The sequence below is a fragment of the Hemicordylus capensis genome, chromosome 4, assembly GCF_027244095.1.
Source record: "Hemicordylus capensis ecotype Gifberg chromosome 4, rHemCap1.1.pri, whole genome shotgun sequence".
NCBI lineage: Eukaryota > Metazoa > Chordata > Lepidosauria > Squamata > Cordylidae > Hemicordylus > Hemicordylus capensis.
In genome coordinates this window covers 68,200,288-68,227,713 of record NC_069660.1, presented here as the reverse complement: position 1 = coordinate 68,227,713, position 27,426 = coordinate 68,200,288, and the positions used below count along the sequence as shown (strand labels likewise).

Genomic DNA, 27,426 nt, shown 5'->3' with positions numbered 1-27,426 from the left:
TCTCCACCACCACATTCTTCTGAAGGCATACCAATAATAACTATAATAGTTAGCATTTGTGTAACTCTCAAAGGCCTCAGGCCGTCATACAGCAAGATCAGAGGCAAGATTTGAACCATGGGATTTCAGGTCCATGGTTAGGCTGTTAGCCTCTCTTCCACATTATATATTTACACAAACCTCCTGTACAAAAAGTCCCCACCCACCCCGCAGCCAAGGTAGCTATGGCCAGCAAAATTACTGTAAGAAAACTACTTTTCAGGGCCAGTCTGTCTCTAGTACAGATAGGTTTTGCCAGGTGTCCACCAACTGGTCATGTATACATCCCCCTTGGACTTGAAAAAAACTACCTTGCAAGTACTTTTCCATGCAAAATTATTTTTGTAATTTAATTGTGTAATGTAAAAAAAAAGTTCTTTGACTCTCATTGGGCAACAATGATGTTTTAAATTTTCGATGCATATTACATAAACTATATAATAGTTTGCAATAACTGTTCACTTCTGGAATCCTCAAAGCTGACAACAGAGTTAAAGCCAACCTCAGTAATTCTGCTTACACTCAGCTTCAAACTCTTGCACGCATGGAGTTTCCTTGGAGTCATGGGAATGCTCGTATGTATACTAAGCATAAATATATGGAACTGTTGCCTGGCTTGCCATTTATTCTTTTATTTAGGGGACAACCTCTCAGCTGCTGCTCGAAACTAAATGTTGCATGGATGAGCATGCAGCAGTAATTGATGGGTGAAGGAAGGTATCAAATTAGAGGCATTTTAAAATGAAATTGGTTTTTCTGGGAATAGAAATAGTTTCTTGTAAAGACTCTGAAACTATAGGAAAGAGACTTCTACATCACCTTTAGTGGCAGTGCTCACAGTTTAAAGAATGCACTCTTGTTGTAGAGTGACTTTTTTAATGTGACAGTAACCAAAGCAAGTCACCTTAAGTGGCTCAGCGGGGAAATGCTTGACTAACAAGCAGAAGGTTGCCGATTCGAAGCCCTGCTGGTACTATATGGGCAGCATTGATATAGGAAGATGCTGAAAGGCATCATCTCATACTGCGCAGAAGGAGGCAATAGTAAACCCCTCCTGTCTTCTACCAAAGAAAACCACAGGGCTCTGTGGGCGCCAGGAGTCGAAATCAATTTGATGGCCCACTTTAGCTCACCTTTAACCAAAGCAAAGGTCTATGGCTTACATGACCTGCAGTGTAATGCAGAAAGTGCCAGACTGGCCCATGCCGCTCCAGGACACTAAAACATGCAGCAACACTGTTGCACTAGTGGGCAGTACCAGGACTGTTGGCTCTTGCATGATTGCATGTGATTTCCTTTGGGAATAATGGAATTTGTGTGCAACATGTGATTGCGCAAGAGGAGAAATCCTGATACTGCCCTCTTGCTCAGTAGCACTGCATGTTTTAGAACCCCGCAGCAGTGTGGGCGGATCTGGATCTGGGTAAATCTGGATTGTGCTGCACTTCATGCAGTGTTTGTTTCTAAGCTCAAGCTTCCAAGCCAGTTAAACTGATATTGTCACAAAAGAACATTTGCAAAAGAACCAATTATGTTACCAGTGCATCCTAGACAGAATATCAACGAGGAACTTTTCTTTCCCAGTCTATGTTTGATATTCAAACAATAAGTATGTACACTGAAGTCTTGGTTTGGTGCAAAGTTGAAGCAGAACATCTTTGTGTTTAATAAATATCTTTCTCTATCTAAGCAGACTGTTAGGAGTTGTGATGGCCAAGCCATTAAGGCCTCAAGCATCAGCAATCCAGTTATTTGAAACGAATCCAAGTGTGCAGGCTGTACATTAGCTTTCAGTGCTAAGAGTCTGTTCACGGTTGTCAAATGCAAAAATTGACTTTAAGCACCAGATTTATCAATAAGCAGAGTTCTGAAGCTGTCAGGATGCGGTTGTTTGAGACTCTCCAAGTTGCTCAGCTAAATTAGGGCTCATCCAAACTTCCAACTCCTCCAGTTGGACTCTGCAATGCTCAATCAAAAGTGAAGAAAATGCCCCCCCCGTCCCTCCAACAAACGTCACATGCCTTCCCAAAGATACCTCCCCCACACCACCAGCTTAGAAAATCAGTTGTTCGGACTGCACAACCCACATCTGACTCAGACTGGCTTCACTAAATTGCATGGACCTGCAAGGATTAGTCTAATCTTAAACATCCAGCAAATCTAGATTGCAGGAATTGGATATATGAAATGAGCAATCCAGACCCCTCAAAACTAGAATCATAGGCTCTTAGCCAAGTGACTCAGGAACAGGACTTAGACTAATCTGTAAGATTTGTGCTCTTAAAAATCTAGGCTTTGCCAGATGTAATCAGGTACAGTCCACTTTGAGTCATTGTTTTGGCAGGAAGCACCCTAAACCTTTGAGGTGGCAGGGAAGCAACTAATGATTGTCACTTTGAGAATGCTGTTCTCAAACAGCTCACACTACAACATTATGGGTAAAGTTGATGTGAACAGTAAAACAGTCTCACCTTGCATTCATGCAAGTGTGTATTGTTTACCTGATCTATAAATAGAGAGATTTATTTATAACCTTGACATTTCAAAGGACATGTAAAGATATACAACAAAAGTTCCTCTCAGTACTAACTCGACATATCATTTGCAGTGGCCGTGCAAGGCTTTTTCACATGCATTACCCATGTGAGATGTTGCTGGATCTGTTGTACGCTATGACTTGGGGTTTCTTTATCTGCATTTCAGTTTTCCTTCAACGGAAAGCCATTAATTCAATCCAGACGTGAAGTGAGAATGCATGTGTATATTATCCAGTTTACTAACCTCTGTTCTAACCTGTTCACCAGCTGACAATGGGAAGCCCATCTGGGACGTAAAAGCTTCGCCTAACAGTAACTGGGCAACCATCACGTGGAACCACAACTTTGATCCTGAAACTGAGTTTGTGGTTGAGTATATCAACAGTAAGCATTGGGAACACGGGAATACTGCAGGGTACTTAATGCCACCAGAGATCCTGTCCTCTCTCAGAGGCTTAATGGAGCTTTCATGCAATGTTAACTATAGTAACTAAACTTACGACTTAGTCTGTGTATGGGGTGTTGCTGGGAGCAGAGGGAGTGGGGGGCAAGGGAAGGCATTGTGTTTAATTTGTCCTTCATATTCTGCTAGGACAGGACTATATTTTATGTTGTTCTCCAGAATGCAATTGCCTCCATCTCCCTTCAGTGGATGATTCAGATCAGTGCACCCTAAGGGCCAAACTGCACATCGCTGTAGTTAACAATACTATTAATATGTTTTAAAAGAGCATGCTTAAGGCTGACTATATTTCTTTTGTTACAAAAAGGAGCTGCAAGGGGCCCCATCTTAACTGGAACCATGGTGCAGGGGAGAAGAAAGGGTTTGATTCTTTCCCCTCAGTGCTGGATTTAGGCACAAGCTAAGTAAGCTACAGCATAGGGCCTCACATTATGAGGGGCCTCTGAATATCAAAAAAATGATTGGGCTTAGGGCCTCAGCTTGTCATAATCCATCCAGCTGAAAATTGCCCTCCAAAAATGATATTTGCCCCCAAAGGTACTCTTTTCTGCAATTACCAGCTTTCAGTGGGAAAAAGCATAGGGAAAGGGTCAAAAAATATCCTCCAAGCACCATGGTCCTGATCCAGATCAGAGACCCCTATGACTTCTTTTATAGAGAAAGAGTTGTGGCCAATATTAATACAGTAATTCTACTGAACAGCATGTTTAATGGACTTCAGTGATCAAATCCCCAGTTTTGTTCTTATAAACCTAGTCATTGCTAGCAAAAGGGTCTCTGTGAATTTAAAGACTTCTATCTGCAGCTTTAATTACAACTTCTCTCTTAGCTGTGCCAGCAGCATCACTTTTATTATATTGTGAAACGTACTGTAAGCTGCCTTGGGGATCCTTTGGACCCAAAGATGAGATACAATTTGTAGTAAATTAGTCATGCATTTCTTTATCTAATGATTTGCTAAGATTATGTTAATACAGCATCCAGAGAATGTGTGTTACTAAAAATCCCATTGTTCAGAAATATCTGCAGTTTCAGGGGATTTTCCTACACCAGGATCTGAAACAGGGTTGATTTTATCTTTTATGTGTTTTTTAAAAACACTAGCCAACCCCGCACAGAGCATCTGTGCACTCTTTGGGGCTAGCAATTACCCCCCTCCCTTCTACCCCAGCCAGGCCACCGCTGCGGCAACCAATCCTCCTGGGTGCACCTCAGCCAATCAGGCATGTCCACCACCCAGCCAATCAGCTGGGCTCTGGGACGCACATCCCAAGGCACACCCAGGAGAATTAATATAATAGATGGTAAATTTAAGAACAGCTTAACTTTGTCATCCATGTGCACATTCTTAATAAGCATTTAGAAGTTACCATTTATTTATTGATTTATTTATTTATTTATTTATTTATTTCACAAACTATAATGAGATTAGTTCAGAAGAGACCCTTTGAATTACATCATAAGAGTGCTTCCAGAGGACGGATAGTTGTTGGGGTTATGCTAATTCAGCACATGTGACATCTGCGAGCCACATAAAGACTGTGCCAATCCCTTTCTGTCCTAATATGGAGTTTCTTGGAAATTGTGCAAAAAAGCACGCACGCACCTCTTTTTCTGGGCAGGATTTCTTGCACTTCTAATTTTGTGCTAAATTACTCAACCAATAATGTGAGAAGCTTCCATCTGGATAAGCCTACGGATATTGAAACAGGTGCTTAATTAGGTTAAATGAAGTCTAGAAAATTCATTCCTTTGTGAATAAGTAGAGTGAATGAATTGCAAAGCTTTTTGTAGGCAAACCTCTGAACTTTGAATTGATGGTCCCAGAAACCCTGGATGTTGACCCTGCTGATACATCCATCTATTCAGTGCCATCATCATCAGGGGCCAGTTTCAGCTCAGTAACCCAGCCTGGCATTAGTGGCATTTCCCTACACAGTAATCTCTGCATTTCCTGCTAGCTGCCTTTGATGTGAGGTTTCTGTTTCTCAGGTAACAAAACAGTGAAATCTTCCATTGTAAAAACTGATACGAAGCTGAGTGACCTGACTCCTGGGGAGAAGTACGTAGTGCGGGTTTTTCTCAAAGGGAATGATACTGTCACCAGCTCGAACATAACCTTTGAGACAAGTCCAGGTGAGATGGCCTTCCGCCCCACTCTTTCGGAGGTGTTTTGTTCCATTTCAAGCTTTACTGCTTTTTCTCGCTGCTGCTTCAGATGGAGGAATTAAACCATGCATGGAAAAAACTTCATCCATGCCTTCCTTGACATTGTGCACTCTGCCCTTATTATACAACTACCAAGATGAAATTTATCATCTCTAAAAAGGTTTTTTATGCCTTGTAGTTCTTGTCCCAACATAGCTTTTTTTAATCAACAAAGCCTGATTTGGAAAAGAAATCTTATAACAAGGGCAGAGAATAGTGGCTTTTTATCCGGTGCTAAAAATAAACCCTATTGTCTGGGAATCTGCTAGCTGTTGCTGTCTCTGTGTTAGTGTTTTCCTTTGTGTACGTGTTGAGTGTGCTGCTGCTTGCTGATGGTGCCCATTGTCATGTTGTTGGCTGTTGCATGAGCACATGCAGTTGTGTGACTGGTTTTATATCCAAGTATTCATGGAAAATATTGTGAAGGATGATATCAAGTGGTGAATTTTTCTGCAGAAGATCCACAGATATGTATGTGGTATACTCAGAGTAACAAATGAACTTATTCATCTGTCACTTGTACCTGTTTACTTTTCTATAAGGTTATCTGACATATCATTGGTGTCCTAAAATTCCCCAGAGACTTCAGCAGGTTTTGGAGTATGCATTCAACTTATAGCTCAGAGCTATTTCACACAGTTTTTGCATTAAAACAGTGGTTGACATTCTGCTTAGCAAAGCATGTCTGCTAAGTGAGAAAGCACCAGTGCTGCTGATGGGTTCAACTAGGAGTGTGTGTGCTGGCTCAGATCGAGCCAGACTCGAATTTGAGCTGCTTCGGCTTGAAGGGTCCGAGATCAGATTGGACCGGACCTGGTTCAACCCGAGTCAGCTCAGATACCCCTTTATCGGTAAAGTGGGGGGGGGAGCAAGGGAGCTTCCATAAAAGTAGAGTGGGCAGAAGGGAAGTAAAAATGTACCTTAGATGTGCTGCTGACAGTGGCCGGGGGTGAGGTGGCGGCTCCCCCCCCCAGGCTCCCCCAGCCCAGGCTGATTCGGGCCGGTTCAGGCCTCTGCACAGGTTTGGAGGTCACTAAAATGGCCTCCACACACATGCAGAGGCCATTTGCATGACCCACAAGGGTCGGAGGCACTTCTAAGATACATTTTTACTTCCCTCCCTAATTTTACAGAAGCTCCCCTGTGCCCCTGCCCTTTACTGGGAAAGGGGGATCCTTACCGGAGTCACCTTTACCAGAAGGTCTCTGAGCCTTTTGAACTGGCTCGGTTCACACCCAGACCACATCCGGTTCGAGTGTGCACGGGGCTGGGCCAGCTCAAATCTGGTTTGGATTTGAGCTGAACCGGCTTTTCCTGGTTTTGTGCACATCCCTAGGTTGAACTAATGCAGAACCAGTGCAAGGGGACATGGATTTTTACAACCTCCACTTCCCCCGGAAGCACCTTGTGCCGCCTGGAAATATGTTTCTGAGGTCTGTCTGTGCAACCCTTAGGGGCATGTTTTCAGGTGGCACAGGGTGCTTCTGGCACAAGGAGAGGTTGCTGAAATCTGCCCCCCCCCAAGAGCACTAGTGCTGCATTAGTCTGGAACTCAGCAGAAGCATTAGCACTTTTGACATAGCATTCATGCTTTGTTAGGACGTCAGTCACTGATATGAAGACCTGGTTGGCTGAAAAGTTTGAGTCCACTATTGCATTTGCTGCAGGGACTCTCACGGGCTCTGGGCGCTTCACAAGTATTACGCCCATCCAATGGCTGTATAACTACATAGTTATCAGTTTGCTTCCAGGCTAGATCCAAGGTGCTGATTTTGTCCCTTAAAGGCCTTCTACATCTTGGGACTGGGGCATCTGTTGGACTGCATTCACTCAGTCCAACCATTCTGCATCAGTTCCTTCATTCTGCATCACAGGCTCTGCTTATGGTCCTCTCACTGACTGAAAATCTGGTTGGTGGGGATTAGGGACAGGCCTGTTTGGTTTTGGCCACTTGGCTTTGAAATGCCCTCCCAGAGGAGGTTTGCCAGGCACCTCTCTTAGGCTTTCTAAAAAGTAAAGACCCCCAGAGGATTTTTACTGTTTTTATCTGCTGTTTGTATCTGTTGGGTTTTAAATTTGGCTTCAGCTGGGTTTCGGTTTTTACCTAATTTTTTGCTCTACTGCCTGTTTACTCTTAATTTTATGTTGTTTTATTGTGATTTATTATTGTTGTGAGCTGCCCAGAGCAGCATTGTGCTGGCGGGGTGGGATATAACTATTTTAAATAAATAAAATTAAAATTGTGCATCATTGCGAAGATTGGATACACTTTTGGCTGTCTCTAATACCTGCACTCTTCCTGCTGGTGGACTGAAATAATAGTAATTTTAAAAAGAGTATGTGACCTGGGTGAATGCCATTTATGCCACACTTGTATATCAGTTCATAAATAATGGTATGTAGAGCGTGGGGCCATCTTCTCTTCCTGTGTGCTGGATGAAATCTCAGAACTAGGAACACTTTGAAACCCTTTCTAACGTGGTTCATTAGATCTCTCAGACTACCTCCATGAGTGTGGTTCACAAATAATGCAAACTAAACCTGTAGATTGTACTGTGTACTTTAATTCTCCTTTCTTGACATGGGTAAATTGGACCAGTATACTCTTCCAGTGTGTTCCGGAGATCACATTTCAGCTGTTTGACACTACCACTTAAGTGTTTCTGCTGTGAACTCTCTTGTAGTTCTCAGATGTAGATGCCTTCCCTGTAGAGCAGGCTTCCCCAAACTGCAGCCCTCCAGATGTTGCTGAACTACAACTCCCAGCATACCCAGCCACAATAAATTGTGGCTAGGGATGCTGGGAGTTGTAGTTCAGCAACATCTGGAGGGCCGCAGTTTGAGGAAGCCTGCTGTAGAGAATATAGCCTTATATGCTCCTGTTAAACATGTGTAAATCTACTTTGACCTTTGTCAAGGCTCTGTGTGGTATGGCTGCACTAACTTTCCTAATTTCTTTTATTTTGCATGAAGAAGCACTTGGTGGACCTAGACAATTTGGAGAATTATTCCTAGTCTCTGGCTTGATTTTGATATTCACATGCATTCTTTCTCTAAAAAGCTTCAAAGTGCCATATTTCATCAGTTTCTTGTTCCACATATGAAGATTTCCAGAATGTATTCTTTATTCTTCTGATGTATCCCAGATGATTGCACAAGCCACACTAATTCAGTGGCCCCATATGCATTTGCAATACATCTTGATCCCCTTTCTCTTCCTGGCTGGCCCAATCATATGCCATCCTTAATACCTATGACAAAGAAAGCATTGTCCATTTTCTTATGGTTATTTCTAGAACTCGCTGTTCTGGAGATTACTGCTTATTTATTCTAAGTGAAAGCTACCTGCACCACTGCTGCAGTTTATTGCATTTTTGGCTCCAGTCCTTTGCTGGCATTATTGAGCTTTGGGTTAACCAGACAATACTTTGCAGTAATGAGTGATTCTTACATACAGAAACATTAACTGAATATTAACCCCTCTGTTCCTTATAAATAGGTATAAATACAAAACCAAAAGATTATCACCTGGTTTTAATATATATCATTTTCAAAACGTAGTTTTTAATTGTTTGCTGTTCTTTGTCTATACATACACTTCCATACTTTTTGTAAAGTACACTACTGTACTGCCTTTCTGTTTATAATAGGCAATCTATATGCGTACAGACATGCATATCACATTTCAATGACCAGTGCAAGAATATTTTTCAAAATTACATCATAGTATATTGGATTACTTGGTACTTTTGCTTCGTTGCCATCTAACCTGTGCACAATCCTTACCTTTAGTATACTTGCACTCTTGCACAACTGCGCGAGTGTTATGTTGCAGGGCTCATGCAACACACAATATGTCAGCCACTGTTTCCGTTGAAGTAGTGCGCCCCAAGTGCCCATGCGTTGTTTCAAGTTGTTATGGAACTGCCCACCTCTGCAACACCCTCAGGGGCTGCCTTCCATGTGTGCAGCAGCTCCAGTGGGTTTGGTGTGCCAATGTTCCATTGCACAGCACATTGGTCAAAAAAGGACTGGCTGAGGGCTAATCAAATGAAGCTCAGTGCAGACAAGATGGTCCATCTGATCATAGTGGTAGTGTTCAGCCTTTTCTTGATGGGGGTGCACTGCCCCTTAAGGATCACATTCACAGTATTGGGGGTGCTATTTGGCTTTGCCTATGGATGCCCTGGTATTCTTCATAGCCAGAAGCATGTTTATCAACTTTGTTTGGCATGTCAGCTGTGTCCCTTCTAGAGATGGTCATGGAATGGGATTTACGTTCTGTTTTGAGCTTGTTCCGTTTGTTGTTTCATCAGAACAACCGGGCAAGCCACTTGTTTTGACGGAACGAGGTTGGAATGCTTTGAGTGTTCCAACCTTGGAGAAGCCGCTGCCAGTCTGGGTAGACAATACTGAGCTAGATGGACCAATGGTCTGACTCGGTATATGGCAGCTTCCTATGTTCCAGAATAACTGCATTTCATGTGTGGTATTGTATAGTTTTGGTATCTGCCCATTATTTTTGGCAGAGTTTTGTGAATATGATGGGAGAAAATCTTTGGTTATTATATCTTACAAGTAGGGACTTGCAACAAAATGCTGCCGTATATCCCTTGTGTGTGTTTGTATTGTGGTGGGGTAAACTGTTAGGGGTGTGTGTGTGTGTGTGTGTGTGTGTGTGTGTGTGTGTGTGTGATCAGGAGATCAACAGATTCAATGTGCAACTTCCCGCTCTGTTCTGCAGTAGAATTCACTCTTACCCAGTTGTTTTTATGTTATTGGGGAGCTTAAGCCCCACCACACCAAGAGCTTGAATGTGTCAAACCCTTCCCCCTCACAAACACACAGGTGTGAAATGCCTGGTGAGAAAACAAAAGAGTTATAGACACCTTTTCCCCTCAGAAGCAGAAGGGGTTGCGGCTGCATGCTATGAAATGGCTCACTGTTTTTGTTCATACCCTCATTCCATACTCTTCATCACAGAGCTCCATTAGCTTTGCCCACGTAATGTCCTCTGAGTCTGCAGACATTCTGCTCCTTTGAGTCCAGGGCAGTTTTGGCGTGGGTTTTTGTTGTTGTTTTTGGTTTGTTTGTTTGTTTGTTTGTTTGTTTGTTTGTTTGTTTATTGCTCCCTTGGGGGGGGGTTCTTTCAGATTTTTCTAAAACTGATGTATCTGTAGGTTACCCAGAGTCTGCCAGTACATCCCTCTCACCCGCAGGTGCTCTCATTATGGATCCACAAGGATCATAATATATATCTTTATATATATATATATATATATCTTTATATCTTTATATATATATATATATATATCTTTAAAGAATATGTCCAGCACTTTGAAAATAGAGATAGAATTCTCAAAAGCACTTTTACTGCATTCTACATGTCCTGATTCAAAAAGGAGTTGCCTTGATAACTTTTCAGAGTCACTCCTTTTGGTTTTATTCTTCCACTGAAAGCATTTCCATGTTAGCAGCACTAATAGAATCACCATTTATTCCAAAGGCTTCTACTCTAATTCCTTTCCCTCTACCCCAGTGTAGATTCAGTTAGCCTAATTCAATTCCCAAGTCCATGCAATTAATATCTTTCTCCTTCCATTAGAAGAACTGCATAGCTTCGAAGTGTGCTCCTCTCCCAGAGCAGGCTTTTAACAGGAAAGGGGCCTGCGTGGTAAAGTAACTGTCAGTAGAGGAAGGGGAGAAATGCAATGCACAAAGCCCAGGAGTGGCACTTGGCACTCTTTGAGTCCATTACAGCTGCTTATATCGTTTTGAAAAGCATCACACAATGACATAGAAGCAGATTCTCCCAACACTGCCAGTTTAAACAGTTCTGCACACCGCCTTGCAGGAAATCTGTTGTATATCTTAAATTTTCATGCTGTTCACTGTTTTGGGGTTGCCCAGCAAAAAGTGGTTTATAAATGCAATAAATAAATGAATCAGTCTGCTCCCGTTGTATTAGTAGTGGACACTTTTCTTATGCCCTTGAACTATTTTGAAGCTAGTTCTCAATAGGGGCGGCGGGAGGATAGACTAAGAAGAAATACAACCCCAAACACAGTGAGTCTTGACACATCTAGAATAAGCCGTTTTTGCAAAAACCAACTGCTTGATAATGGATAGCCAGAACCATATGCAGACATACCCAAGTCTAGAACCATGGGGTGTATTCTCCAGCTCAGGGTCCTGGAAACCAGTGGCTTAAAATAAGTGCAGACAGCAGAAAATACTGCTCTGTCCATCTCTCCTAAATGGACAAAGAAGGAGCATCTCAAACCCTAAGACTCTTACAAGGCAGGGCCTTGTGACATCACAAGGTGGCTAACTCTTGAAAGACCAAAAAATTGATACCTGGGCGGGACCCAAGAGTAAACCCAAGTGCCCAACAGGACTCCTCTGCTCTTCCTCCCAACTAGGCTTTCTGCACTCTCAGCTCTTCCCACCCCCGCACCCCTGTGCTGTCCTTGGCTGCTGTTGTCTGTCATTCATTCTGGGTTGTCTATCCCTATTGTCTTGGTCATCTTCTGCTGTGGCTGGCTGCTAGGCTATGGTTACTCCCACTCTCACCTTCTTATCCCTTGCATAGTGTAAGATCGATACCTCTTTTCAAATGCCGCTCAGCTACAGTTTCCAGTCATTCATTGTGCCTGAATAGCACTTCACCATTATCTGCTGCATGTCCAAGAACAAGTGCAGATTGTATATGCAATTTAACAGCAAATATTTGGCAAGCACTACCACATGTATGGCCAAAGGTCTGAAGAGTGGCCCAAAAGTGGTAGGTCTTGATCCTCAGAGGCTCTGGGCCACACCCTGAAGTCTGACAACACACTGGCCGCATTTGGATGTGACACAAAACCGGAGTTCCCTTCACCTCCAGTTTATCTAGATGAACATTCAAATGCAGTAAACTGCAGTTAAAGGGGAAAATGGACCCACAGTTTCCCTTCCCTTCCAGTTATCTCTAAGTTTCATCATCCCAACCTCCGGTTTGGCAGTGCCAGCATTCCATCTGAACATTGGCACCACTGTTGGCCTTCTCTGCAACTGGAGTTGAAAGAAGAAGCTCCTCCCTCACTCTAGCTACTATTGGCTGTGTGGGCTGTTCTTCAGGAAAGAAGAAAGCCTACACAGCCAGCCCCCCACTTCTCTGCAGTCTCGCTGATGGGAGAGTGTTGGACCCATTGGACTTGTGGTTCCTTGTTAAGTCTGAATGAGGCCTATCTGTGGTAACCTACATAACCTTCAGAACTGGAAATTCCTGGTTTAGCCCTCAAAGATCTTGATACTGAGCATACATTTTTCATAACGCTTTCCCACCTTTGAAAAAACAGCAACAAATATTATTTTGGGGGATATAAAATGTTTCAGTCACATATTTGGATGGAATGAAAAGGGAGTGTGTTCTCTATTACATTTGCATGTCCTATGATCAAACTCTTAATGAAAGTAAATATTGTAAATGGTGCACTTCATTTGAATAGACCCAGAGGAAGTCTTGGAAAGATCTATTGGCTAGGAATGTAGGCTGTGTATTCATTATAATTTTGGCAGAACTTCAATTCTGGCTGTGATAACCTTCCATTAGTGCTGTTCAGGTTTTGTGGTGTTCTTTGTTTTTAATTTATTGTAGGTAACTTGAAAGCTGCTTATGCATGTTACTTCCTACTGGTGTTCTGATAAAGCCATTAGTTTATGGTTTAATAGCTCAATTCCAGTTTGATTCACAGGGAGGAAGATTTTCCTCATTGATTTTAAAGTCATATATCTAATTATTATGCCCTTTCACAATTTGGTCTGAGTTAATAATTCCTGTGATGGGGCTTGCATACACTTGATGAGCTTTGCTTTTTAATTAAGTTTGAAATGTTCTAAGGTTGCTTAAGGTGCTGATGAATGTATTTGTGATCTAGGACTATCTTTAAATACCAAGAATACCAAATGCACAAGTTAGAAATTGGCTTCCTCACGTTTCTCTGTCATGTTCTTTGGTGGTATTTACACATAAATGGTAAACTGGCAACTCATATTAAAAATCTATTATAATATTAGGGTGTATAGTATCTTCATAATTATATAGCTATATTTGTTTCCCTTTTCCCAAGAGACTTGAGCTATTGAAGACGTTCAACCATCATAGTATTATGGAATTCATGTGAGCTCCCATCTTATTAAGAGTGACATTGGGGTTTGGGGAGAAGATGCTCCCAGCCCTAAAGCTGCCCACCTCTCACCATTTTCCACTACTGCTCTCTAGTCTGTTGGTGGCCACTGTTTTTATTCCTCAGAAAACCCCATAATAACATGGTATTTTTCCCACGGGGCTTCTGGGTGAAGATGGCAGCTGCATCACATTAAGGCTGCCATATTTTGCCCCTTGAAAATTTCATGCATATTTTTAACACCCATGTCTGGGAGTATGTTGCATATGAGTACAAGCCTCTGAAAGCATGCCAGAAGTTTTGCCCTGGTGTTTCACTCACTCAGCACACACACACACCCCATGTGTCACTCATGGTTACAATGTTCACCTGAAGAGGTGAATGCTTCTGTGATCAGCAGGCTCGGGATGTGAGTGCTGTACCAGGGGACTGAATAGAGCTTGTGCCTGGTCTTAATCTCTCTGCTCTGTGTATCTACCCTGACTGGTTCAACCCTGGTAGTACCACCCAGCTGCACTTGCTTCTCGCCCTGCTTTCTTCCCTTCAGCTGCCCACACCATAAAGCCTTCTGCTCAGGTTTTGCTGATCAGCTTGGTTAATCAGGGCTTTGGGAGGGGCCGTGCACATGCTTGGGTATGTTGTGAGCCTTTTCTAGCATGGAAAAGCCCATGCATTTGCACCTTTCCTCAGCTGCTTTGCTCCAAACCCTCCATAGCTCCTACCCTGATCAGCTTTGTCAAGGTACGAGATGAAAAATCGACCACCAGTGGTAGAGGAGTGAGAAAGATGAGGAATACGAAAGGCAATTCAGGGTGGTAAGAAAGGATACTGCTTATTGCTGTTAACCACACCTGCCCATTTTCTAAACTGACCTCTAGACATACACATTGGAGCAATGGATTCTCTAGACATACACTCTTGGAGCAATGGATTCTCTTTGTCCTCCTGCTTCCCTCTGCATCAGATCCCTCCTTTCTGGAGTACATACATGTCCCTTCTCCAGTCCTCTAGGAATTCTGTCATTGATGAAAAGGGGTTTGGGGAGGGGAAAGGGAGGAGCAGCAAGTGGGTAAAACATCCTGACTCCAGTCTTCCATGTACCACGCCCATATATCAAAGGCAAAAGCATTCTTCATAGTTACTCCACAGTTTTAACATTCTCCAGAGTTTCACCAACATCTTTCTGAATTTCTGTAAAATATGTGTTGTTGTTAACACGATTGTTATTAATAATATTAGATGTTGATTGGCCAGTTTTAAATGAATGGAGGGGCACAAGTGTGACACCTGCTAGTAAAAGTATCATTACCCCACCAAGGGCTTTGAATAAGTGCACGCCGAAATATAAATCAAACGAATACTACATTCGTTTCTGAACTGTGTTTATAATGTAAGTGGGGAGTCCTAGTTTTGTTGCCACTTGCAGTTTTCAGGGAACTGCATAATGTGTTGGGATGTCACTTGAACTTACTGGTGTGTTCTAACTCTGTGCCAGATAGATATAAGCCATCCGTTGCTTCTTGGAGGATTTTCACACTTTGAGGTACCACCCACACTGTTTTCCATTTCTGTAAATGAAAGATCAACTCTGTTACCCAGCTTCTTCTGCTTTTTCTTTTTTTATTATTATAACTTGCTTTGTTCGGCAATATATATGTTTATTTTTCTTTTCCACTGCTACCTTTTACCTGGCATTGCCTATTAGAATCTTGGTTTGTGATGTGGTGGGAAACAGAAAATGGCTCAACACAATGTCTCAAATCCAAGATCTGTCTGTCTGTCTCTCCCCCTTCCCCCCCCAACCCCTACACATGGCAGGAATATGGGCATAGAGAGAGAGATCAGTCTCAGAATATAAAGGTTGTGAATGGTTGGAACTAGGATAATGCAATTGCCTTGATTTGTTTTTGTTTCCATCAATCCCCCTGTGTGGGTATCTCTTAACTTTTCTCTTCCTCCTACTAGCATATACTAAGAACCAAGGGGACATTGCAACTCAGGGTTGGTTTATTGGACTGATGTGTGCCATCGCTCTCCTGGTCCTGATTTTGCTGATAGTTTGCTTCATTAAGAGAAGCAGAGGAGGGAAATATCCAGGTAAGAGAAATAACTGTCTATTGGTGTTTTCTTTTCCTTTTCTTTTTTTTAAAGTATTTTATCCTGAGTCTAATTGGATCTTCTGATGTTCATCACAGTTGTCCCCATGACACGGATGTTCAGAACATTTAGGAATAAATCTGCTCTACTGAAAGATTTATTCCTACACATTCGGAACATCTGTGGCACAAGAAAGAATTAATCTAATTAAAGGCCAGGCAAGGAGGACTTCTGCTAGGTAGGAGGTAATGCCGCATCCCATTACCTTTGTTAAGACTTGACCTCACATTTATTGAAGAAGCCAACACATTCAGCATTTGTAAAAGAACATTTTTCCAGAATCTCATTAATTTTTTTTTTTAATGGGGAAGGGGCTTGGGGGTGAAGCATTCTACTTCTTCCAACGTATTTTTTGTACTGTACACTATGGTTATATGATTACCCCCATGTTGTCTCTGAAGATCTAAAAACTTCTGAGCTCAAGAGGTCTTGCAGCTAGATCTTGAAAGAAGCATAAATGATTCTGGCAGGGGACTTGCAACAGTGAGCTGTACACTCTCATCCCAGGGCATGAGAATGACAAGCTAAAAGTTAAAGGGCTAAAATAAGGGCTAACATTTAATGGTAATCTGCATCTTTATTCCCAAAAGAAATCAGGCCCTCCATTAAGTACACAGCATGAGGACTATTCACATTTTAGGGGCAAGCCAGACATGATGCAGACAATTTGCGAACAGGTCTCTTCACTTTAAAAAGCAAAAACAAAAAAGCAAAAGATTTGGGTGGGAAAGAAGTGGTGGGTTGGGAGATGGATGCTGTAGGGTATGGTTTGACCCTCCCCCCGCCATGCCCTTTCCCAGTCACAACTCTCTCTCTTCCCATCCCAACCCCTAAAAGCTGCTAAAAGTCCCATTGAGGGGGAAATATAAATGCAAAACAGGTACCTGTATTGTTTTGTTATGTGGGGTTGGGCTGACCTCACAGCAAGACCCTCAGAAAGGAGAAATCACTGAACAACCTGTTTAAGAGTGACACCTTTCATATGACTTTTATTAAGTATGACAAGAAACACGCAATGCAGAGTGTCCAAATAATATGAGAATAACAATCCACTGAACAGAAAGCAGCACTAAAATCAAAACCTCTAGCTCTGCAGCTTCAAGCACACACACACACACACACACACACACACACACACTTACTTCACTTACAAGCTTACTTGGCCTGAGTGCCAGAATCAGCTGGTACCAAATGGAAGGGATGCTTCTGCACACTTATCCCCTGGTTCCAATGGTTTCTCTGGTTTTCTGCCAAAATGCCATTTCCTTTATAGCCAGATTGTGAGGAGGGCCTTCCTGGTCCAATCTTCTCCTGATCACCCCCCTTCTGGAAGATGGGGTGAAGAGACTTTCTAACTCAGCAGCTGGAAACCTCCAAGGTTTCTTCTGGGCCAGGTCACTCCAATGGGGTCAGGCCTTGGCTGCATGTCATCTGTCCTTCTCAGGGATCATATCCATCTTTCCACATCATCAGGAGATGCCTTCCTTATGCCATGGGGAGTAGGCTTGCTTGGCTTCTCATCAGTCCCAAATAGCTGGTATGTCCCTAAAACCTCCATGCTTTCCTCATTCACCCATAGCCTTTTTCACTTGTTACTGATTGATACAAAGCAAAATTCTGCTTAGCATACCTAGTTTCTTAACATTACTATTGTCACCCAAATTAATTATCCCCTTCTTCAGCACATAACATCCCACCCACGCACCCACCCGGAGCTAATAATTGGGGAAGGGCTGCCATTTTTATTGGAATACTAGCACAGGGGGAAAGTGGGCTAAGTGCCCTATCTAACTGAACTCCTCCCACTGAAATTGAACACCCTATACAATTGCTTTTATGTTTTAGAAAAGAAGCCAGAAGATCTGATCACACATTTTCTGTGTTGCATCTATTTCATCTCATTTCTCTAAACTTTTTATTTTATATTTTCAATGTAATACATTACAGTTAAAAACAAATAAGTACCATGTGCATGCCAGTGTTGTGTTAGTTGGATAACCAGCACCGGCACTTCTTGCACAGCACTTTCAGTTCATTAGGAAGTCAGCCAATGAAATTATCATCATCAACATATTAAAATTGTTCTTTTATAATTATGTAACATAAATATAGACATCTCACACTGCAAAAAATATCCTAACAAATACAATTCAAATGAAATACAAAGTATAACTTACAATTCTTTATAATATATAATCCTTAAAATATTATAAAAATTACTTTTATTTATTATTATTCATATATTCGATTTTTATACCGCCCTTCCAAAAATGGCTCAGGGTGGTTTACACAGAGAATGAATGAATGAATGAATGAATGAATGAATAAGATGGCTCCCTGTCCCCAAAGGGCTCACAATCGAAAAAGAAAGATAAGACAGTCACCAGCAATAGTCACTGGAAGTACTGTGCTGGGGGGTGGATAGGGCCAGTTACTCTCCCCCTGGCTAAATAAAGAGAATCACCACATTTAAAGTTGCCTCCTTGCCAAGTTAGCAGGGGTTTCTGGTTTTTAGGCTTTCTGGTCTAATTTACTTTCTCCTAAAGTGATCGACATAATTTAGAAATGGCATCCAGTGTTTCACAAACATTTATATTTTGGATACATTGAGGCTTTTATTTCATTTATTTTAATTTATCTGGAATCACTAAATCCCACGCATACAGGGTTTTTAGTTATTTTCTGAAGAATGAATATGACATTTAGCAATCTTTCATGTATGACCCAATGTTGCTATGTCAAGTGCACTGTAATGGAAGAGAGCAGTCTAATGGCTTCTCACAGTCTTTCCTTACAATTACAATAAGAAGGATTAGAATTAACTGTATAAATGAGAGTGGGTGACTTCTGGCTACATTTCCAGGCATTGTCCAGGTACAGCATACTCATGGGTATCTTGTGCAGACATTAAGAGAGAGGCAATCAAATAGCATGGCAAGAAATAATGAGTCTCTTTTTTTTACTGCAAGAGCTGTTTGAGACCTCCTCCCTTCTAATGTTGCCCAGCTGCTAGGGGTACTCCTGTTTCACTTCCTTGCCCCATAGTCCTTTTCCGACACTTTGCTCACTGTGGCTGATGTCTGCCCCACTCCACCTGCCACTGGGTCCCTGCCTCGAAACATTGCTTCTGGGTGCTGCTGTGGTTGGAGTGGAGGCCAACTATGTCAGGGGGCCAGGGCATATGGTGCTGCCAGTCCAGCAGTGCTGAGAGTACCTAGTTAGGTACTCTCTTTCTCTCTCACTTAGTTAGCCTGCCAGGCAGGCCGTGGAAAGCTTACTGGGCAGCAGTGGATGCTCACCCCTACTTTCAGCCCCACTGTCCACGTGGCTGGCATAGAAGCACCATCGTTTTAGGCTCCAACCCCCTGACATAGCCACGGCACAATCTGGGAAGTCTAAAAATGGTGTTGCCATTCTAGCCATGGTAGTGCTGGGAGCAGAAGTATTTGTCCCGACCCCTGCCTACCAGGGCCCAGTGGAGGGGCCAATAGAGAGCTTTGCCCCTGGGCCCTCCAAAACCAGGCATCAGCCCTGAGCAAGGTTCTCATTCTCAGTTAAAACAGCAAGCTAAAGTGTGCAAGTGTGTCCGTAGCTGGTTATCCTGCAGAACTTGGTTATCTGCAGAACCGTATCTCAAAATATGGTAGCTGTCTTAAAAATACATAGTTTGCACATATCTTTTTAAATTTATTGCAAATACTGTTATGGTGCACCAATAATATTAAATATTATTTTATACTATTTGAAATTAAGTAGCCATACTTTAGTTAACAATTGCACGGCATAGTCTTCTAATATTGCACTCTTCTTTTTTATTACTTAGCAGAGATCTCCATTCATGGTAACAGATAGCAAATGTTTGCTTTTTAAGGATTTTAACATCCAACCACTACAGAAACAATAATGATAAAAATAAGACACATGGGCCTACTGTATTTTGTATTAGTCTGAGCTCATGGGGCAGTTTCTCAACAATTCTAAATGCCATATACATTTCTAGAGTATCAGCGATTTATTTCAGCTTCTCTCTCCAGTTTCCAACTAGCATGACATTTTTTAGCCCAGTATTCTAGGTGGAAATTATGATAAATGCTGCAGTGGCAGCAGAAAGTATTTTAAGAGAACCTGCAGCAGAGCCCTGCTGGGTCTGAGTTTTTCTGTGCATCACATTTATCCAATGGCCCATGCTTAATTTGATTCTTATCTCTCTAACAAAGCTATTCTCATGTAATAGACCAATATTTGGAGATTACAAACATGAAGTAGTCAATAATGACTTCACAAGTACATTTGCCAACGGCTCTGTTTTATCTAAGGCCAGGCTCAAATCACTTCCATGTCAATTCTTCTTCTTACTTCATATTCTTCTCCTCTGGTCTCATCAGGACAGATCTATTACCAACCAAAAGAGCAAATATTTGTAAATTTAAATACATGAAACACAGCCCATTCATTTTCCTTTTTTAATTATTTGCATGCATCTTCACAGTGCGAGAAAATAAAGATGTGCCTCTGGACCCTGATGACCAGAAGGTAGATAATGGGTCGTTCGATTACAGGTACGTTCCCTGCTTGTTATGTATTCTAAGCTCTTCTCTCCTACTACCCAAAGGAGCAAAATTACAAATTGCTCCTTTGTCAGTTCAACAATCACCAAAGTACCACATTCTCATAAATTTACATTTTCTATCGCCTCTTGTCCCCCTGCTGTCTCTAAGATCTCTGCAAAAGAAAATAAAGGGCTGATTCACATGTGCAATAAATCACGTGGTACACAGTTCTGAGAACTGTAGAGCGTTGGGCTGCAGGTGACCTCTTCCTGGGAAACTAGAACATCAGGGAGTGGGTTATAGCCTATCCTTGTGCTATTGTTCCATGTGCAGATAGTGATGGCCTTTTTTTAAAACACAGAGATGACATTCAAAAATACAGTCTGTTCCCTGCGGTCTGCAATGGTATAGTCCCTAGAAGGCTGCACCACATGATTTATCTATCTCCATAGACTGGTTCTAACTTCCTTAAAAATTTGAAAGGGTAATAGAATGTGATTAGTGAGAATTCACTCCCTCCTGAGTTTTCTGTATAGATTTTGCTTCAGTGGAAACCACCACAGCAGATTTAAAAAAACCCCTCAGTACTGTGGGAGAGATGACAACTTCTGGCACTTTCTTTGTTCACACAGATTAGAATGTTTGTAGGCATTCTAAGCATTTTTCAGGTACTTGTCTTCCTCATTCTCTGGCCATCCACTGTCCAGAAATGGGATAACCAAATATTTCTCAGGTTGGATCTCAAAAACAATATTGCATTTCCCCAAAATCCTCGAATAGACTTCACAGTCAAGAATTGTTTCTAGAGGATCCAGAATAGCCTAAATGCTGCATTAATTTTAGATCCCACTCAGGTTGCAGAAGGTCCCACTCTGAATGCATGTGTGTACACAGTGCCTTGGTACTGCTACCCAGAACAAAACCCATTCCGCACAGAGATGAAAAAAATTAGAGGGACCACTGCTTCCACCCCCATTATGCTCAACAGCATCCCTTTAAGGACAGCAGCCACTTTTTCTCTCAGCTTCCCAAAGCAAGGTGTCTTCTTTGGCTGTTCACAGATGGGTCCTGCAGTCATGGTTTAGATTTGTTTCCTCATAACTTCCAAGGAATGGAAACAGGTAATGCTGCTAGCACTGGCTAAATTAATCATATTTTGCTAATATGTGCAAGCTAGAGCAAACCTGCTCTTTGGCGCATTAGCGCCTTGCTTTGTGCTATTAAACAAAATGTCCAACTCTTCAAATGCAAAAGAGTCTTTCCTCAGATTATAGTTTGATTGAGAAATAGGTCTCCATGTAAATATCCATAGTTCTCAGAATTATGTCATCGCTAACAGGACGAATTTAAAACACAGAGCAAGATCTGTGGTCATGAATGGCAGTTTCCTATAGAACTTTGATAAAAGCATCAGGTGTACATCTTGCAGGGTAAAATCATGCGAGTAGAAGTAAAATAGTGTGGTGGTTTGAGGGCTGAGCATGCTGAAAGTTGGAATTGCTGGCTGACATCCTGACTAACACTGCGCATGTGCAGTTAAAAAAGGCATGCACACAGTTCTAATGTCTCTGCTTCTAAAGTGCAGGTATTCCTGCATAGGGGGGCAGTCTTTGAAATCCCCCCTGCCCCAGTAGCGCTCTGTGCAACCCAGAAGTAGGTCCCTGCAGATTGCAGAAGCCTCAGACCTACTTCCAGGACACACAGAGTGCTTCTGAGAGTAGCGGCGGGGAACAGTGAAACTAGCTCCCCCACATATAAGCACTCATACTTCAGAAGCAGGGGCATAGTGCTGTGCGTGTGCCTTTTTTAGCTGCAGGCATGCAGTATAAGGATGTCAGCCACTGTGCTCACAGCATTTTAACAGTGGTTTTTTTCCTTAAAAGGGCACAATAGCCATTTAGGAGGCATTCGTTATACTACTTACCCAACAAACTTTAATCACTCTCTTATTCATGGAGGTCATCAGGGGCATGTGACTGGTCTTTCCCCTCTCTTCCGAAAGGCTTTTAAGCGATGAAATTGCTATTCCAATCCATAATGGTCATTGTGAACACTCTAGGTTAATGGACCCCTAATAAGAAAACATTTATTAACACGAATTTCAGAGAAGTGGGCAAAATCTACTTTTTTAATCAGGCATTTATCATTCATGCAGCTAAAAAAAATGCACATGCACAGCACTTTTTGTAACCTTGATTAAGTAATTTGAAGTGTAGATAAGATATCTTGGGAAGCACTCATTTTAATTCATATAAATGATTGTCAGAATTATAGTCTAGCATTCTGCATTACTCTAGAATTGGAATATCATGATGTATGCATGTATACAAATGTTGAGACAAAGACTGACTTGTTGCACACCATTATGCATGCAGTGGAATGTAACATCTGCGCAAGTGCACTGTTGTGCAAGCACCATAAACATTGCACAGGTGCAAAAAGGGGAGTTGTACAGCAGTGCAGCCATTTATAATGGCTGCACTGCCCTGCACCTCCATTCGCTCAATTTCTGCACTTGTGCAAATGTGCATAACAGTGTGCAATACATCAGCCAATATATTAGTATGGCAAAGGAACAAAACAGCATGAATGGTGGATGTAGAACTTCTATCTTAGAATTTTCTAAGAAAATTCTATCAGACACCAAAACTTTGATCCTAAAACAATCACACATATTGTGCCCCTCAATCACACACATTGACAGTGCAATTCTGGCAGGCTATTTGCACAGAAGGCACTTGCTCTAATAACTGCCTTTTTTCTGAAGAGCTAATAATCAGATTTTGGTTTTAATATACATTGTTTTTCATGTATATTTCGTTTCTGCCCCCAAAGCACTATTGAAGCAGAAACTTTGCAAGTGGTACTACTGCTTTTCTAATAAAGCAGTTCGAAGGTCCTTGAAAAACATATAGATAAGCCATAACAATTGGGATTCTTCTTCTTCTTCTTCCTTTTTTAAAGAAAGAGTCTCAGTTCTTAGCTTGTATGTTCAACCTATGCCAGAAGAACTATGTGTTGGATCCAAGTTATGTTGACACCACTCCTCCTAATGTTAAAAGCTGTCTGTCGTAAACCATTAGTTAAAGTCTTCATTATTACATCTTGGTATTTTGATAGCAAGAAAGAGCCACTCAAGACAATGGAAGCTGGTGTGAGAGGAACATTTGTCTACAGCAGTAAGCTGGTTGGATGAAAAACAACCTTTAGTTAAAGATGGCAAAGTGTGCTATTAGCATAGGAGTAGAAACTGGAGCCTTGAAAACTGCATTTGTGTGCTTGTTCCCCTCACCACCCCCAAAGAACTACTGCGCAAGTTTGTGCAGGTTGTTAGAGAAATGGCACTTTCCTTAGGCATTCAGAAATGAAGGTGAACTTGAATAGCTAACATAGAAGGATGGCTGGCTGATTAAGATTCACAACTATTGAGATGTTAGGCCAGCGGAAGCTTAGCTACCATTAGCATTTGAAAGATGGACAGGATCTGAGCTGACATGCTTTCTTTATTGGTTCTCTTCCTATTTCATAGAAGTATGTCTGATCTGCTTTCATCATACCCTTCACATCCTTAGTGCCCAGTACATGCAGTGTTCCCGTTGCTGCAGCCTGTAATTAAGAGATGCTGTCGCTTCTTTCTAGGCTGCTGCCAGAATAATGATCTCCTTGTGCAAAGGCTAAGCTAAGAAGTTTGGAAGCCCTTATCCTTAAATAGCATTATGGCCCAGTGGCTATGCCTTACTCTGTGGTTTAGACTAGAAAGAGGAAGCCAAGAAACTAACTGGATAAGTTGGAACTACAATATTAAAACAACTCTTAAGCCCACTCTATCGGGTCCAACCTTGTACGTCCTCTCCACTCTACCCCATGTACTTTCAGATAGCATTACTGGACTCCAGTTAGCCTAAATTGGAACTTGCAGTGTCGATTTCAAGATATACAAAACCAGTGGTCCCTCTATAAAACATGGCAATAGTGAGTGTGAGGAATTAGCAGGCACTGATTAATAACGTGGTGCTGTTGCTTACACTCAACCTTTTTGCCCCATGGCTACTGGCACATGGTTCCACCTAAATAAGCCCATTCCTGCACTGGACCTGTTTTGTGACCATTTCATGCTATCTGCAAATACAGTACATTAAAGATAGGGCTGGTCTGGGCTAGTTTTGACGACAGTTTTTACTTGATAAACAGGATTACTGTTCTTGGCGGTGACTAATCTAATCAACCACATATTCTTCCAGAGTGACTACCCAGAGTTCACTAAGCAGTACTGAAAGAAAACAAACACATTTCTAGGCTATTTCACCCATTTTTCTATATAAAGGCAAAATCTCTGTGTCAGAGTGTCAGAGTGTGTGCCTTGTAATGTATGACAAAAGTCTGTCTTCCCCGTCAGCACACTCAATGCAAAGCCATTAGGCGTACCTGCCTCCCAAAGCATGCTTGCAATCCACTCATCCATTACAATATTCCCACAGGAAAACATAACTTATAAATGCAGCCGTTTCCCATTTACAGAGCTATCCTTTTTCAGCCATGGCTCAGTGGAGACCAAACTCCTCCCTTCTCTGAAGGCTGTCTTTCTATGAGGAGCTTGCTTTGCTTCATATCTCTAGGATGGCATGAGAGAGTGAGCACAGACCTTCGGACCCAGTGCCTGGTTCAGCTCAGCTGCCTTTCAACATGGTAACATGGGTGCTCAATCTGCTAACAGCAACTACTATCCTACTGGTCTCCTCACCACCTAGCCTTGAGGATACACCTTCCCCCCCTATAGTTCTGCAAATAACTTGCTTTTGGAATCCATACTATACATACTTTGGTGTATTAGATTTTTGTGTCCCCGCCCAGCAGTACAGTATGTGAGTGTTCTTCTGATGCTGACTCCATTTGGTATCATAAAGTGGTTAGTTCCTTCAGGAAAAACAAAAGTCAATGGTGTTTGAAGCACTGCCCCCTGAATTGCATACCTCATCATTGCGCTCTCTGATCAGGCTCTTTCTGCTTCTCTCTCTGTTTTATTCCCATTCTTTCTTCTCCTTTTCATCTTGTCTTTCTACATGGACCATGAAGGTCTCTTGAAAGGTAGGACTGTGGACTGCCCCAAGGTCTGGCACACACAGATTTTTCTTTTAGCAGTTCCATCACTGAAACACACCTTATTCTCTGTCCCCCTTCCCTGCCTCTCCACCACCAACCTCCATCTAACACCATTAAAGAATCATTTATATTCCTTACCTTGAGATTTCGGGCACCGCGTGTCCAATGAGTTGCATTTTGCCTGCAGATTTGGAGTCATTAGCACAACCAATTGAATTGTCATGGCCTCAACTTGATCCCTTTTTCTGTGACTAATCCTCATATGTGCAACGGCTGCTATCAGCTAGCTGCACAAGCGAAGGTAGATTACATTAAAAGTGGGTCCTCTGGATTGGGGTTTTGTGTGTTTCCATATTCTCAGGTAAGCTACTTGTATGATGTGCTCCTCGTACTTGACAAGCACGATACACCTGATTTCACATGCTGTGCTGTAAAACAAAGGAAGCATGGTGAAGGAAAAGCTGGCAGCTATAGAAGGTTTTATGTTGCTGGTTCAGAGTGAAGGTTTCTTCGAAACCTTTCACAAGCACAATATTCATTCCAACACATGCAACTCTTGAACATGATGCCCCTAAAACAGTTTGACTTGAACTTCCCTTGTTTAATACTTTAATAAAGCAAGACCCGCATTTTAACAACACTTTTAAATTGTATATAAGTGTTAATGATTTTATCTACGCATATTCTTAATGTACTAACAAAGCAACAAAATTACCCTTTTCGGGCCCCTGATCCAGAGAACTATGTTTGAAATGCCCAGTGGTTTTGGCATGGCCAGCAACATTGCCAACATTTTGGCTTTTAACAGCAGCCCTCTTGCACCACATCTTGCTGTGTGCTGCAAGAGCTGCCTTTGGGGAAGGAAAAGTCAATTCTATTGGGTCCACTGAGTTTTAGTTATGTGATTCTCTGGACAGTAGCCTTGGAAAATCAAAGTCAGCAGGAAGTATCTTAGAAACATCATTGGCCTGAAGCATGGGAGAGGGTGGGGGAGAACCCATAAGGGACTAGATTCTGACTTGGATTTCATGTTATCTGAATGCTTCCTAGAAGAATTTCAGATTAACATCCCTGGGTTTTGCCATTTTTGCTTTGTGCCTCTTTACGCTACCAAACCTTTCTGCCCAATGGTAAGCGCCTCTTGCCGCTGATTCAATTGTTTACCAAAGCTAGAGGTTGTGAAATTGACATGCACTTTTGTTCTCGGACACCAAGGTAAACCATACTTGCAAAACACAGGTTTTATGTTTTTGCTAGACAGACAAAAGCAACATGCAAGTACTTGTTGTACACCAAAACCCTCTGAAAGGAATAGAGAAGAAAGATCCCCCTTTAACAACATGTTTATTTATTTAACACATTTGTATGCTGCTCAAAACTTACATCTCTGGAGGGTTTACAATAAAACAATACACATTAAAACAAAATTAAAATGTTAACAGTTAAAATAATTTAATGTGTTAACACATTAATAATTTTAATAATTTAAAATGTTAACACATTAAAATAATTTAAAATTTAACACAGTCTTAAACTATTAAAGAGTTTTTTATAGAGAGGCTGTTCTGATGTTCAGCCTAGCCTAGGCTAGGGAAGCCCAGCCCAGGTTAGACTGTGCAGAAGAACCACCGGGATCCACAAAGATCCCGGTGGCACCTCCGTGGCAGACCTGCCAAAGCAGCCCACCAGTTAGCCAAGGTTATGCTCGCGCCCATAACCGCATCTAACTGTTTATGTTTTGGCAATGGCTGCTTGCAGCTGGCACTGAACATAAGAACAGCCCTTGTTGGATCAGGCCCAAGGCCCATCTAGTCCAGCATCCTGTTTGGCATAGTGGCCCACCAGATGCCGCTGGAAGCCACAGGCAGGAGTTGAGGGCATGCCCTCTCCTGTTGTTACTCCCCTACAATTGGTACTCAGAGGCATCCTGCCTTTGAGGCCGGAGGTGGCCCACAGCCCTCCAACTAGTAGCCGTTGATAGACCTCTCCTCCATGAAGTTATCCAAACCCTTCTTAAAGCCATCCAGGTTGTTGGCTGTCACCACATCTTGTGGCAGAGAATTCCACCAGTGGATTATGCGTTGTGTGAAAAAGTACTTCCGTTTGTTGGTCCTAGATTTCCCGGCAGTCAGTTTTGTGGGATGACCCCTGGTTCTAGTGTTATGGGAGAGGGAGAAGAATTTCTCTCTCTCCACTTTCTCCAC

At 42.1% G+C, this 27,426-nt stretch overlaps 1 protein-coding gene and 1 long non-coding RNA gene across 23 annotated transcripts in view; one reads left to right on the top strand and one right to left on the bottom strand.

Moving 5' to 3' along the window:
- Window positions 1-27,426, top strand: part of NFASC (neurofascin) — a 313,180-nt gene that overhangs the window by 274,732 nt on the left and 11,022 nt on the right. For 11 of the 22 annotated variants that reach the window (XM_053248157.1, XM_053248160.1, XM_053248158.1 and 8 more), the window contains 4 exons: window positions 2,844-2,960; window positions 5,032-5,175; window positions 15,381-15,512; window positions 20,062-20,131. In XM_053248157.1, coding sequence (XP_053104132.1) covers window positions 2,844-2,960; window positions 5,032-5,175; window positions 15,381-15,512; window positions 20,062-20,131 — 463 coding nt within the window. Of the gene's footprint in view, window positions 1-2,843; window positions 2,961-5,031; window positions 5,176-15,380; window positions 15,513-20,061; window positions 20,132-27,426 lie in introns of those variants that run through there. The other 11 variants (XR_008306603.1, XM_053248166.1, XM_053248165.1 and 8 more) reach the window with 1 other exon arrangement.
- LOC128324056 (uncharacterized) lies at window positions 17,289-25,606 on the bottom strand. Its single transcript, XR_008306608.1, has 3 exons — window positions 25,361-25,606; window positions 22,047-22,193; window positions 17,289-19,964 (listed from the first exon to the last, which is right to left on the bottom strand). It is a non-coding gene; the product is annotated as an uncharacterized LOC128324056 (long non-coding RNA).